This window comes from Lagopus muta, chromosome 7, assembly GCF_023343835.1.
Source record: "Lagopus muta isolate bLagMut1 chromosome 7, bLagMut1 primary, whole genome shotgun sequence".
Taxonomy (NCBI): domain Eukaryota; kingdom Metazoa; phylum Chordata; class Aves; order Galliformes; family Phasianidae; genus Lagopus; species Lagopus muta.
This window is the reverse complement of record NC_064439.1, coordinates 28,236,442-28,251,630: the sequence shown is the minus strand read 5'-3', so window position 1 is coordinate 28,251,630 and position 15,189 is coordinate 28,236,442. Positions and strand designations below refer to the sequence as shown.

Below are 15,189 nucleotides of genomic sequence, written 5' to 3'. Positions count from 1 at the left end.
TTTTGTATAGCCCACTTAACTCTTACTCCTTCTGCTCCCATACAAGCAACAGATAAGGATTTGGATTAGTGGTCATACAAACTACTTTAATGCCACAAATCAGGTCCTGATTAATTCCTGCTGCATAACCTACATTGGGCAGTGTCAGTAACAAGCAGACCACGAATGGAGTTGTACCGATCTATGTCAGATTATGAAAGCAGCAGCACCAGTAAATCCAACTGCAAAGTGAGATACGCCACGCAAGGTACAAGAATATCCCAACAGAAGAACAATTTATCCACTCCAGCTTTGAGAAATCTGTAACTGTTCAAATGATCTGGAAGATATGAAATCTTACATTTATTTACAATTTCACATTTATTTATTCACAAGTTATCCACATTTACTTATTTACAAATTCACAGCCTCCACTTCTCTTTTCACTGAGTTGTGCTTCTAGCAAGTTTCTTAAAATGAATTTAAATTATGATGTTCTTTGAACTCTACCCAGTGGCAATATCTTCTGAGCAGGAACAAGGCCTTCCATAGGTCCCTCAATGCTTTAAGTACTGTTGGTGCTAGCAACATAATTGGTTTTACTATTTTTTGAAAAGCAGCTCTACTAAACTAATACATGCCATTTTCTGCTGTTCAAGGATATTATTCCATACTCTCAAGTAATTCAGGAGAAAACTGAGTTATGAGACAAATCAAAGCCTTTAACTGACCCCCTCAGAAATCATCTCAAAAAAATAGAACACTTAACTCAATGCAGTTGTTACAGTTTTTCATTACTGATTAAGAGCTCTTCTTTTACCATCACTATTAAAACCTGCACAGGAAAGTCACAGAGCATTCAAGTTACCTCAGAACAGTAGCAAGCCACCCACAAGATGTTCCAGGCTGAACACTTCCCTGCTATTACACAAGTGCTGGTATTACTGCTTTTGTTACATTGATTCTAAGCATGAAATGCGCAGTTCTGGCCCATGGTTCTATAATTTCTAGCATAGTTATAAGAACTCCTGCCTATTTTAGCGGGAGTTTAGAATACCTAACATGCGCAAGACTAGACCCAATATGCTGCTGTGTTATTTTTTCTTTTACAGAGAAGTCTATTAGTCACAAATTCTAAGCATAAAAATTACACACAAGAAAAGGTACACATATAACAAAAAAATGGTGTTCCTACTCTTCTCTTGCAATATTAAAATCTTAATAGTGAAAATTAAGGAATTCTAGACACAGCAAACAAGATAGCTTTCTATATTATCATTATCTGAAGTGGTCTGTTGCTTTTGTGTTTGACAGTTTGTTGCAGCTGTAGACAGTCTTGACAGCAACTGTCAGCAATGGGAAGGCATCTAACATCATAGTACATACCTGATGATTGACTTTTTGCTGGCTAGAAGCCTCTATATTTACTCCACATTTGGTGTCAAAATGTTATCTTCCTTTTCCTAATCAATTCATGCTTATTTGCATTAGGAAAACGGGAACACAAAGAATGAAGCTCATCTCTCCCAGTTCTTTGAATATCCCAATGTGACTCAAATAGTACAAGGGCTGCTGCAAGAGTAATGCCTCCTATTTTATTATGTCAGCCTACAATATCAGAGGCTGATGTTGGTGGTATGGCAGTAGAGGTTCAGCCTTCCTGCCAATATCCCATTGCATTTTCTTGCTGTGTGACAGATGGCAGCAGAGGAACAGTCTGACAGAATGGCACCTGCCATGGAAGCGTGTATGAAGCAAAGGTGTGGAATTGAAATCCTCCATGTGAGCACAATTGCACCCACTGACATTCATTGATGCCTGCTGAACACCTTTTGGAGAGCAACCAGTGGAGGACAGAGTAGCAAGGCAGCGGGTGGTGAAGCACTAGAACAGGTCACCTTCACTAGTGCAGATTCATAGGAGCATGGCATTCAAGCTCTTGTTCATCGCTATTGCCAATGGTGCTGCCTGTGTTGAAAAGAGCATTTTGTAACCAGGAATTTGTTCCATCAAGCAGTGTAACTGTGCTCTTTGGACCTGTTGTAGTTTTCATGGAAATAAACAGGAGGCATTACTTTCAGAGCAGCCTACGTATTTACCAGTACTAAGACCAAAAAATACTTACCCGTACCTTTACCACAATTTTCATAAAAGCAAGAACTACACTGAATTCTTCTTGAAAATGCCTAAATAGACAGCTAATAATACTGCAGAATTCATCTACTCGTCTGAACAGAAATTTGGAACTGACAATTTTACTTAAGTTACAGTAAAACACTGTCAGAGGTCTAAGCAGGAACAGAGACTGGACAGAACTCATATGAACTCAAGATGGCTACATTAAAAAATAGCAGGTGAGCAACACTTAAACTTCACCTCCTTCTGTTGAAATTGCTTAATTTCAATAATTAAGTAATTATGAAATAAACATTTGGATATACAGTTTGCTTATGTCATTAGAAGAAGGAACAATATACAGTTGTGAGGGAAGAGAATTCAGAAAAAAAAAACCTGAAAGCTAGAAGCAGGCGCAAAAGGTACTGGGAAATAATGCTGCCCTAAAGATAAAATTATGAACTAAAGGATATATAGTAAATACTGCCATCTAAGACAATCCCTCCTAAAAGAAGTCCCACTGATACCACCTGCTTCAGACTGAAACTGCTGGTATGGCCTTGTTTTGAGCACAACTTTTTCTGTGAGAAGAGCTCATTTCCCCCCAAATGCTCTACCTGCCTAATGAATCTGCCAGAAAAAACAAGTCATTGCTGGGACAGTGACCATGGGAACAACATCCAGTAGTCACTTTCGCTTTTCTAAGAGCTGTGAAGGTGCAGTAGCTTCTGAAGGTGTAGAAATCCCTTCCAGAAGTATTAATACATCTACATTTATGAACATATAACCCTCTTTATGGGCAGCTACTCATGCACATTAGTGCATATGTTGATTAAAGCGCTAACCAGGTAAAAATCCAGTACCATCATCAGGAGATGGACACTTTAAGTATGGGTTCACAAAAACAGAGGGAGGAAGAAGATGAGGCAGCTACAAATAACATCTATGAGTTTTAAGTCAATGACAGAGAAGGGGTATTACACAAGCCCAGAACTACACTATAACCTTCACGGTTTTTAATTCTGCAACATGGAGTATTAAGGGACACTTCCCCCCTCCATCCTCAGCAACGGCAGCTAAACAGCACCGTGTCCAAAGTCGAAGAGCACAGAAGACAAGCTGAGATTTGCACAAGAGCACAGAGCTAAGGATGGCAACTGAAGGACAGGCAGAAAAATTCAGCCCATTATAATAGGGCCAGTGTGCAAACCCACTCATGTGGTCTACTGAACAAGATGTAATCTGATGCTCAAAATCATATACAAAGTGCGTATATAACACTGAAGTTTGCAGCCTGTAAGCTGAACAAGCCCACTCTGAGCCCCACGCTGTCAGGGCCAGGATCCTTTCATCAGCTTTACATCAGATTTCAGGACTCCAGCCAAACTGTACCTCAAATTACAGCTTTGCCTTAAAACTAGCATACAGTTAATCTTTAGATTATTGACATTTATTCCTCAGTTGAAGAGTTGAATTATTATATATTGAGCATGGTTTCCTCTTGTCAGTACTGTGCAAAGTGAATTCTCAGCAACTCAAAGGATTCAAAAATCTGGTTACAGGAGAGCGAGGAGGCGGCCTGAATTGACATGACATTTGTTTAATATGCAGAACACTCAAACTTGAATGCTGTGAGTCAGCGTTTCTCATGTCAACGATTATAGTAATTAAGAACAAGAACATCAGATTTGTGTGGGAATGGAGGTAAATTTAGGTCTTCAGAATGATGTATTGAGTAACCAGAATCAGTTAAAAGGCATGCTGGTCACAAGTGCAAAAATAATTTCCTGCATGAGCAAGAATGTATAAATAACAGCCAAATTCATTCAGCCACAGGAGGTGGTGGTGAGGCATCACACTCCACACTTATCCTCATTTGACCCCTGCAGCGATCCTACTGATGTTCAGATTGTAGAAAAATATACTTTTAACAAACAGGGCATTTCACTCACAAGACAGGTTCTGGCAATACCAGTGGGCTCGTTAACTTACAACACAGCACAGTTTATCATTTACTCAGGCCAAATTAAAAACAGAATAAAGAAAGAATTTACCTCTGTTACCAAGAAAAACACTCTAGATACATATTTCTTTTTTGAAATATTTGTACATATGTTTCTCCTGTTTCCTTACAATTCAAACCCACAACACAGAATCTACACCCACTACATCCACTCGACCATAACAGGCAAATCCTGAGAACTCTACCAGTGCAGTGATGACTTCTCTTGTACATATCTGTGGCCTCAAATACTGAAACTAGTGGTTAGGACACATTCCGTAACATAGAAGCAATTCAGTACTCATACATCAAGTGCCATTTTGCACAGCACATCTGCATTTATTCTATAGGGGGAAAAAAAACAACCAATACAGACACATTATCTATTAGCAGGATAGTAATACTTTCTCTTATTAAGAACTAAACCCAAATCCTGCATAGAAAAGCCTAGAAAAAAGTAAATTTAGTCAAAGCAACCAAAGGAAGCATTAATTCAAAACTACCCTAGATCAAGCACCACCAGCAGCATTCCCACGAAGCTAAAGTTGCAGATTAAAGCTGCCACCCCTGCCAACTGTAGATTCCACTCTCTTTTCCAGCAGAGCTAAATAAAATACACAACAGAGCAGAACTTGCATACACAATTATATTAGAGTAAAAAAACAAAACACAAACAGTAACTCAAAAAAAAAAAGCCTGTCACCAACATTACCTTTTTGATTTCATCTTCAAATGCTTTCTCCAGATATTTGTATCTCCTGATAAGCTTGTTGAAGACCTAAAGGAAAAACATGAGATAATTAAAATGTAATTAAAAAAAAGAAACTTAGCCCAAAAAAGCAAAAAGAAACAAGTCTGCCACTGCTGAATCCAAGAAAAATGCATAGCCAAACCATGACAAGACTTATTCTCATTTTTATGTCTCCACAACAGGAGAGGAGAAAGTAACACAGGCGTCTTACACTATAATGTTCCTTTAGACATTAATAAAGACTTTGTTTCTAGGAAATAAGTAGCCAGCAGTGTATTTCTGCCATCATCTACCTCACTATATATCCCATGACTTACCACCAAACATCCTCAAGAGTGGAAAATACGAATTCTGCAACTCTGATATACAGAAAAATGCCTGAATCACAGAATTTACTACAGCTTGAAAAACTTTTCTTCTTCTTACTTCTCAAAATATTATTGCCACTCTCCTTTATGCCCTTATCCATAGATCAGAAGCAGAAGAAAGTGGGAGGAGGAAGAGGTTAACACACAGAAAATTTGTACTTTGTCCCCTTCTTCTGATAATGCAGCTCTCTGAGGAAGCTGTCACACGTATATCAATGGAGTGAGGCGGTAATGCTGGTTATCTTCATTGCAGACAGGATCTCTATTAAATCCACTAACATGAAGACTTAGAATAAAATTCACTACTGCCAGGGAAGAAGGAAGAAGCTTCCACGAAGCTCTTACAACTACTGTGTTCTTGGAAATACTTTTCTCCAGTTTTCACCACTTGTTCCTCATCTTGTGACCACAGATTATGAAAGCAGAAGCAGCACAGGTGCAGGATGGAAGAAGTGAGAGATAAGAAACTAAATAAACAAGTAACTGCTCTCACTACTGTACAAAGGGCACAAAAATATGACTCACTGTCATATGTAAAAAGATTTGTATGAGGAAAAATGTGACATATCATCAAACTGGATGGGGGAAGTAAAAGGGGAAATGAAGTTTTCAGTCATTTTTCAGAGAATGTAAAATACACTCAGACATTCTAACAGGTACTATTTTGGCTCTGAACAAGGAAAACTGAAATATCAAGTTGCAACCATAGTAAGAGTTAAAGACAAACAGAAATCTAATAAAATAAGACGGAAAAGACAAATGTAAGCCAGGATTTTGTTCATATTTTCCAATAACATGTATTTTGGTAAGTCCTTCTAAAATGACATAAGTACACGTTATAAGCAAATAATCTGCTAATGCATCATCACTATCCCTTGCTTTTCTCTTGAAGACTTTTCTATCTGTGTTTCCACAGCTAGAAACACAAGAAGCAGCCACTCTACCAGCTCATAGGAAGACAGATTAAGAAAGTAAGAAGCTCTGAACAGCATTTTAGCCTAACTTCACTTTTTCATAACGCAATACAAGCTCTATTTCCAATATGCATGAAAACTGGCAAGGTATATAAAAAGAAACATCCTTTCAGGCATTAATTACAACATACTGACTTTTGGTTCAAAATACAGAAAACACATTCAAAATTATAGTGCTTCAGATCCTGAAACTTCTGTTTGCCAACAGTCAATATTTTAATATTAAGTTTGTCCCTAGAGACCTTGTACTGCCAATTTTTATTATCAAGTAGTTAAAGCACTAGAACAGAATTAATGCTTTTATTAATAACAGACTTTCCTAGAGCAGAATACCCTATTTTTAAGAGATGATAAAGGTAATACAATGAACATAATGATTTCCTTCCCAGAAGTCTGCATAGTTCACTTCTCCAGACTATCAAGGATGTATTTTTAAAGGACCTTTGTTATTTAGCAAGTCTTTGTTGCTGATGGAGATTCTGATCCTAGCATCCTTTAGAACAACCACGCAGCCGTTCAGCCACTTGTCACTCTCAATACCTTTTCAGGGATAGCAGCCTTCATGCTTTTTGCTTACTATCTTCAACACCCCAATAGCAATTTAGTATTTAAAAAGAATGTACTTCTGATATCAGATTTTCAATGGTAAAAAATCTTTTTTTTTTGCAATCCTACCTGTATTCAGAACTGCATATTGGCTTAAAACTTTCAATTCTTACTGTATTTTCTCATGTACATCTCCTAATGTAACACAACATTAATTTCCCTTCAATAATGCTTTAGAATACATTATTTATGCTAATTTCATATACACCAATTTGTGCAGGCCATGTTTTAATTTGAAAAAACTATACAGCATGTATGTAGGAGAAATTAAAGTTCTCAGTCTTTTTTCAACATTTGCCCAACTCCTAACTAGCCGTACAACTACACGATGGAGGCTTGAGATGTGCATTTTTGTCATTCACACTTCATGTGTTTCTAAAAATATGTTTCTGCAAATCTTTAAGGCTGTATGTAGAAAAGGCCAACAAAACTAGTAAGAATGATGTCTAAAATAATATGAACCCAAGCGTGAACTGAAAAAACGACTGTTTTATGTAGAAGAAAGAGCTCACAGGCATGATCAGAAAATCTCAGGCATGTTATTCTGTTACTGTCTGGTAGGGCAGACCACTGGTTAACTGAACTTTCAATTATCCTGAAACCAGCCAAGTGCAGCCTAGGCAGTCTGCAGATGTTCCTCTATAATCTCTCTTGGTTCATAAACAGAAAACAGTAATCAACCAGCCCTCTCTTATCCTGACCTGAGCATAGTTTCGGATGGCATCGTGATCTTCTTCTGCAAAAAATACACAGTGACGGGTCATCTTGGTCTTGTCATTGTCATCTATGCGTGTGCCTCCAGGAGCTAAAAGAAAGCAAAGGCAAAAAAGTATCGGTACAATTGAGTTAAAAGGAATGAGTGAGGGAGAAACCTATACAAGTGTTGTGGAGCTGTAACGCCACCTGACAGAAAGGACAGCTGACTGACGCTGCAACTGAGATCACAGACCTTGAAGGACTGAGAAATTCAGGTCACACTAAAGAATCTCAGCTGCTTTTGAGAGCCATGAGCAGGATCAAGAGAGTGTAGGTTGAAGCATAATTCTTGCATTTACTTTAAGTGCTACTTTAAACACCATAATAATGTAAATAACTTCCAAAGATAAAAGAATTAATTCTGTTACTAAGTTAAGAACTTAGAACATTTTCCTAACTCCATGAAAACATCCAAACAGTGCCACAAAAGCCTCCTCCTAGGTTATTTTGTTTGGAGCTTTTTTTTTTCCTAAATAGAACTTCCATTGGCTTTTGTTTCCTGTGTTATCTTAAAACTTTCAAAAATATCTTTCCTTCTAACAAAACAAAGAGCAGGAAGCAGTAATCAAACCAGTGCAACCGGTAAAAAGAGCCAAGTTATCCAAATTCAGGGGAAGGCACAAGTTAGGGAATTTTCCCATGCTGTCACTGATGCCTGGGGAAAATTCCCTATAAACATCCACAAAGCACTACTCGTTATCCTTCAGTTCCTTTAGCAACCTTGTGTTCCTAGGTCTACAAAGCAAACTTCGCAGCAGCTAATCACCTAGAGTGCTGTACGACACCTCCTTAAGCTCATACATTCCTGTTTTCCATAGTCAACTGTTTTCCATAGTCAACGTCTCTCATTTTGTTTGCTGGTGCTTTTATGTGCTCTTCCAGCTCAGCCTGAAGGCTTCGCAGACCACTACACATTTTTTGTGATATAGGCAGGATGCTTCCTGACATTGTCAAGTCCCCAGGTATTTTGGTGACCAACAGTAGAATAGTCTGTGACATTATATCCAAAAAGTATTTAGACAAGTACCACTCTAATGCAGTTTATAATTTCCACTTTCTAAAGGAAAAAAGCATCTTCAAAGAAACAGGGCTAATCCTCAAAATTCTGCATCAGGTACACTGCAACTTACCAAGCATGCTGCCAGCTACCAAAATATCAAAGAGAGTGTCAGCATAGCGGCGATAATCAAGCCGTGAGCCTGCTGAATCCAGGAACTTGGCTATGGCCTCCAGGTCACTCCCAGCTTCATTGAGACCTTGGACAATAGTATCCCTGAAGACTGTGGGTTCAAATTTCTCTTTTTCATCTGGAACAGGAAGGAGAATGAAAAGGAAAGATAGTTTTAAAATTCTTTATCAGCCAGTGACTCAAAATAACCACAGCACCTGAATGTGTTCTTCCTATTCTGGTCAGCGCAGTACACAAAGGAGTGTTCAGTTGGCTTCTACTGCCTTTGGAAGTCTTGCTGTGTTTACCCTCACTTTCATTCATAGCCTCAAAATACCAAGACATGTGGGGGACAAGGAAATACTGAAATTGCTTTCCAATTTTGTACTCTCACTGGAGATATTACTAAACATGTGTGCCACTATATGTTGTTAAATCTGGTATCAGAATAAATTATATGTCAGTTTTGTGTAAGTAGCATAACCATTGTGATATTATTTAATTGCTCATGTTTTCCTTTAAATAATTACAGTTACATATTTCAAAGGGACAACCTTTGGGGAAAGACAACAAGCTATTCATGAAAACAGCTCTTCTGTAAATATTTAGTATTCTACCACATGGTTTAACCAAGAATTTATCTTTTATTCACCGACCTGAGCTCTAAGGAAACAAATGCAGTGCTAACACCACACTTTCTACAGTCACTCCTGGTTGAACTCAGTTAAGGAACATTCTGAAACCCCAGACAGCATTCCTAATGCCAAAGCCACCACTCCCAACAGATGCAACCACAACTTCCAAGTAAAGCTAAATGTTACAGATGTTACACATCTCCTGATACTATTCCTTGCAGACCAATAATAATTACAACATACACCCGAAGTTTCTGAGTAAAACAGGTCCTGACTTTACACAAGGGCACACACGAAACATCAATTACCATTAAAATAAATTTGAACTTCAAAAACACAACCAGAAATTCCTCCATAACACTCAAAAATACTATAAAAAACGCACTCTGTTACCACTTGCTAATAAGCACGGATTAAAAACTTTAAAAACCTACACTTAATGTATCCTGAAACAAATACAAATATAGAAATTTTAGTTACTAAGACAACTAGGTAAAGTTTCTGCCCAAATATGTCCTAATGAAATCAGAAATAGCTGAGATTCTCTCAACTCCATGGATACTCAAACCTACGGTGGTTACCTGTTCCCAACCCCAGCTTGTCACGTAGCAATGAACACCATCACAGTACCATCCTAGCCTCTCTCCTACCATACTCTCATCATTACCACACTGTAAACCTCTCCACTGGACTGAAAGTGGCTTTTACTTCCCCCCATACTTCGAGATCTTCAGAGTATTTCATTGTGTTGCCTCATTTTCTAGCTGTGATGAAGACTTAGAGTCTGCCATAGTCACATAACTGTAGTGCTGGTTCTGCCCATTGCAGATAAACCACAGAGGAAGGGAAACTGAAGGACACATCTTTGCTCTGGGAAACTGTCCATAGGTAAACACTCCCAGGAATCCAATTGGAGCTATCAGGACAGTTACCAAATACTTGCAGCTCTCTTCTAATGTGAAATACTAAAACAACCTACCAGCCACCCACAAACAAGCTTTTTATTTAAGTGTAAGTACTTCAGCATGTGTACCTCAGGCAGTTTAATCAGCACACTAGAAACACAGCTCCACCTATAAATATGTATCTGAAAATAATTCTTTTACGGGCTACCACATATGCAGTATTTATATAGTTAAAAAACTTGATGACTCTTAAGATAGATGACAATTTTGTCTTAAGAGTTAAGTTAAATAATTGCTATATTTTGTCAAAATATTTAAGATGCTTATGTTTAAACTGAAACGTTGTGTGTTTTGCACCATGGGTGCACAGTCCTCAGTAAAAACATTGTGATTAATATTTCTTGCTACTTAAAAAGAACCCTCTACTGCCCCAGAAACGCTCCTCTCATTTGGTGCACCCTTCTATTTTCTTGTCTATGATAATCTAAAAATTGACATGGGAAGAGGAGGTGAATTCACTGCATGAAAAATGGTTTATAATTTTACTGAAGCATTTTTCTACCAAACTAATGCACTGAAGAATATGCTGACGTAGTACAACAGAATGAGTAAGAAGCCATCATCAAGAAGTGGTGACAGTATGCTGAGCTGTCAAGTACATAATCACTGAACAAGCACAGTTTCAATCAGGGCTAGCAAAGGCAGGTGTAGCTTGCAGATGCGCTGCATACAATATTCAAGGCAGCGGTGCTATACATAGCTTTTCATTTTCATCAGGTCCCAGATCCTTATTTCCTTGTAAGGAAATAACAAAGTACATCTGTACCTCCCTCCTTAAGAATCTGTTCCAGCTCCTCAAGAGAAAGCCCACAGCCCTTTTTTCTAAGATAAATGAGCTGCCCTATTTAGTCTCTTTTCTGATTTCACCATAATACTGACTTTACTTAATAATTCTCCTTCACAAAAGAAACTAAAATGCACAGCTTAGCTCAGCTCCTTCTTATGCCACCATTTATGTTTTTGCACAGTTCTTCAGCTGTTAATAGCTCTGCGATATCTATACCATGGGGACAAACATGGCTGCCAGGTAACGTCTATCAGCTTACTACGAACAATACTCACTGGTTGTTCCATTAACATTTAATGACATTTTTTGTCCTTAGGTATTTGTCAACTGCCTGGATACGTACATTTTCCTCACTAACCACTGCCATTTTTGTTACTCCTATTTTCTCCTTTTCTACATCAGACTACACAAACAAGATGTAATGAATTTGCATGCATGCAAGTACAGTGTGGTCAATACATTTCCCATGTACCTGCACATCAAGCACAAACTGTGGCCAGACGACAACTACTGCTGACCCTCATCAAAAGTCTTGTAACTGACAGGTATACAGATTATTCCTGGAACTAAGCATACTACCGTCTTCATCCGGATTGACAGAAACCCGATAAGGATCTGCCTCACAGGTTTTTTCCTTTACGTTAGTTTTCTTCTTTCACATCTTGGAAAGTGACTTCAATATGTGCCACTGTATACACTTCAGAAAAGCTTTATATTATATGTATTATACATATTTATAATATATTATATACATATATATATTCTATGATTCTGTAACTCATTAGTTCAACTGATAGAAATGGAAGGAGGGGGATTTAAAAGTTGCTATCTCAGGCTGCTCTCTTTTAAAAACATTTCAGTCTCTGAACACCTTTTCAAAATTTAAAGGAAAAAAACAAACAAACATTGTCGTCTTCCTTTATTGCCTTCTGAAAGCTCAGAAATCATTCACATCTGTAGACTAATTGCAGCTAGCTGAGCAGCAATGGACTTCATAGTGACAAGTATTTTTTATTAAATGTCTGACCACCATGTCACAGCTCACTTTCTACTCAGACAGCAGCATTCTTGGGAGCTGCAGAAGGAGAAAAGTGCATCCTCTGAAAATCAACTGGCAAGCAGCATTATCCATAATTCAACCAGTTTCCTTCAGCATTTGCATATTTCAGACCCTCTTAACGGTCTGCCTGTCGCATACACCAGAAAGTCTCCAATGACTGAAATGCCAGAGTCAAACCATACTCTATGCGCTCAGTCACATCAGAGTAAAACTTAATGGGTCTCTGGTATATTGGAAGTCAGAACAGAAACAATTAGGATTTAGATTAGAAGATGTTTTAAGTGTTCCATATAAGTAATCTCCTAAAGCAAACACCTCCCTCAGCCTTCCAACCACTGCTCCAAGTCTTTTTCTTCCATACAGTTAAGAAAAAAATTACTTATAATTATTAGTGGTAGCACAAGAATCAGAGTACCAAACCAGTGTCAGGACCTCACTGTGCTACATACAATGCCAAACAAGGACTGAAAAGAACGTCCTATCGAAAAAGAGAATGTTCTGAGACAATTTCAGTAAGTAAAATAACTACCAGAACTGATTGAATTAGACTAAACAATACGTATAATCAATCCAACGGTACACATACCTGGTTGATTTGACAGCATTACTCTTTAGGAACTGTTAATTCCATTGCTCTAATTACACCTCTGCTGTTGCTAGCTAATGCTGTTTTGGACCATACTGACAGAAAAGTTAATCTCACTAATTACTGGAGCCCTATGACGTTTATTTACAAACAACAAAGGTTTCTTTTTCAAATTAGTTATACCTGTAGACATTGTATGTCCATAAATAAAAAGGATATTTTTATCTGAAGAGGTTCCACTTACTTGTATGAACTGTGCCAGCTAAGACAACAGAGGAAGCAATGTGTGCAAGGGAGGAAAGTTGAAAAACCTGGAACTGCTCTTTAACAGAATTGCAAAAAAAAAAACTATTTCACAATTCTCACCCAAGCTTCATGACTTTCCTAGATTTTAATACATTCACTCAACTCCTCAGATTCATGGTAGAATTAGCAGCTTTCTGAGGAAGGATACAAACTCTTTTTGTTTCTTCCATCCACCATCCACAGTGAGAAAATGCTCTTATTCACATTATCTGTCACAACAAACTCAGATCAGGTGACAGCTTTTAATGGGAAACAGGAAAGTCAAGATGGAAAAAGTCTGTTACATGACAGATAGGAACTCCATCTGTGCATACCAAAATAATCAGCTACTGCAACAGCAAAACACTGAAATCTTCATTTCACAAACCAGACATTATCTTCTGAAAAAGATTATTTTATTATCAATATTTTGAGTTTGTGTGTATATATGTGTGTGTATATATATATATATATATATATATATTTTATTTTTTTTTGCTCTCATCCAAGTGTCGGGTATTCATTTGTCTCAGGCACTCAACCACAGAAAATGAACTCCAAGATATGAAGAAGCATGTTAGAAGGACCTGAGCATCCTTCTGGACAAAAGATTAGCCAGGAGCCAGCAGTGTGCCCTTAAGCCCCTTAAGCCCCAGAAGGCCAATGGTTATCTTGGGGTGCGTTAAAAAGATTGTAGCCAGCAGGCTAAGGGCAGTTACCCTCCCCTCCCCCCCCCCCCCCCCCCCACACACACTGTGCCCTGGTGAGACCACATCTGGAAAACTGCATGCAGTCCTGGGCTCCCGAGATGAAGACAGACTTTTAGAGAGAGCCCAGTGGGGAGCCACAACGATGTTTAGGGGCTGAAGCATCTCCCTTTTGAGGAAAGGCTGAGAGACCTGGGACTGCTCAGCCCAGAAGAGAAAAATGAGAGGGCATCTTGTCAACAGTAACAAATAAGAAAAGAGTGGAAGGTTAAGAGGATGGGGCCACTCTTTTCAACAGTGCCCAGCAACAGGACAACAGCTGCAAACTGAAACACAGGAAATTCCACAGAAACATGAGAAAAACCTCCTTTAAGTGTGACAGAGCACTGGAACAAGTTGTCCAGAGAGATGGTGGAGTCATCCTCTCTGGAGATGTTCAAAACCCACCTGCACATTTTTCTGTGTAACCTACTCTAGGGACCTTGCTTTAGAGGAAGGAGTGTGGGGGTGGGAAAAGATATTCCATTTCCAGAAGTCCCTTCCAACCCTTACAATTCAGTGATTCTTGCTATATAGGATACTTGCATGATCAGTACAATCAGCACTATCCGTCTCCTTTAAAAATTGAATATATATAGATTGCTAGCCATTTTTGAAGAAAAATCAGTATCAATTACAAAAACGGGGTTCATGTCATGGCAATTAAGTGTTTTAACAATAAGAATCAAACTATACTAACAGAGTAGAAAAACATTTGGTTTTTTGTTTGCTTTTGTTCTCTGTTGTCTTTGAAAAGAGCTTTCTGTTAAAGCAAATGGGTCCAATGAGATTATTTGATGTTATAATGGAACAGAATTTCCTTTTCAGAAGTGAAGGATTCATTTACAGAGATGGCGTAAGTTTGAATCAAAGAAATATGCATAAAAACAAGAACAGGCAATTTATGTAATCTTCAAATAAAAGCTCACAGTTTGTTTTCTTAATCAAAAGGGACACGTTCAGAAACAGCTATGACAAACAGTAAGTTTTCTTCATAATACATAAGCCTATCGTAAACTCAAAACCTAATTCTTAAACAATCTCCGCAAGATTTAACAGCAAAGAAATTCAAACTTAAAAGCATCAATGAAGTCCTGAAACATAAACAAAATATCCAAAATCTTACAAATAAGTTACAAATAACATCTATATTCTTAACATAGCAAGGGGAAGAGGAGAAAAATCTTAATCCTATTAAATATCAGGCATTGTATCCATTGTTTTTATTCATTTCCACATGTAGGAAAGTAACAAAATGCAACATAACATACCCCTCTTCCTAGTTTTGAACCGCTGGCCTGTTAGCACCGGCTTCTGATTCTTATTCATAAAATTTCTGGAGAAAAAAAAAATACATATATTTTTACAATGATATTTACAGACAACAGTTTACCTAAAGGCAAAAA

At 37.9% G+C, this 15,189-nt stretch overlaps 1 protein-coding gene across 2 annotated transcripts in view; it reads right to left on the bottom strand.

The window, feature by feature from the left end:
• BZW2 (basic leucine zipper and W2 domains 2) overlaps window positions 1–15,189 on the bottom strand; it is a 51,861-nt gene that overhangs the window by 16,703 nt on the left and 19,969 nt on the right. For both annotated transcript variants that reach the window (XM_048951694.1, XM_048951693.1), the window contains exons 2-5: window positions 15,055–15,119; window positions 8,682–8,858; window positions 7,497–7,600; window positions 4,809–4,874 (exon numbers count right to left, since the gene is read on the bottom strand). In XM_048951694.1, the coding sequence (XP_048807651.1) occupies window positions 4,809–4,874; window positions 7,497–7,600; window positions 8,682–8,858; window positions 15,055–15,112 (405 nt within the window). In that variant the 5' untranslated portion in view covers window positions 15,113–15,119. The remainder of the gene's footprint in view (window positions 1–4,808; window positions 4,875–7,496; window positions 7,601–8,681; window positions 8,859–15,054; window positions 15,120–15,189) is intronic.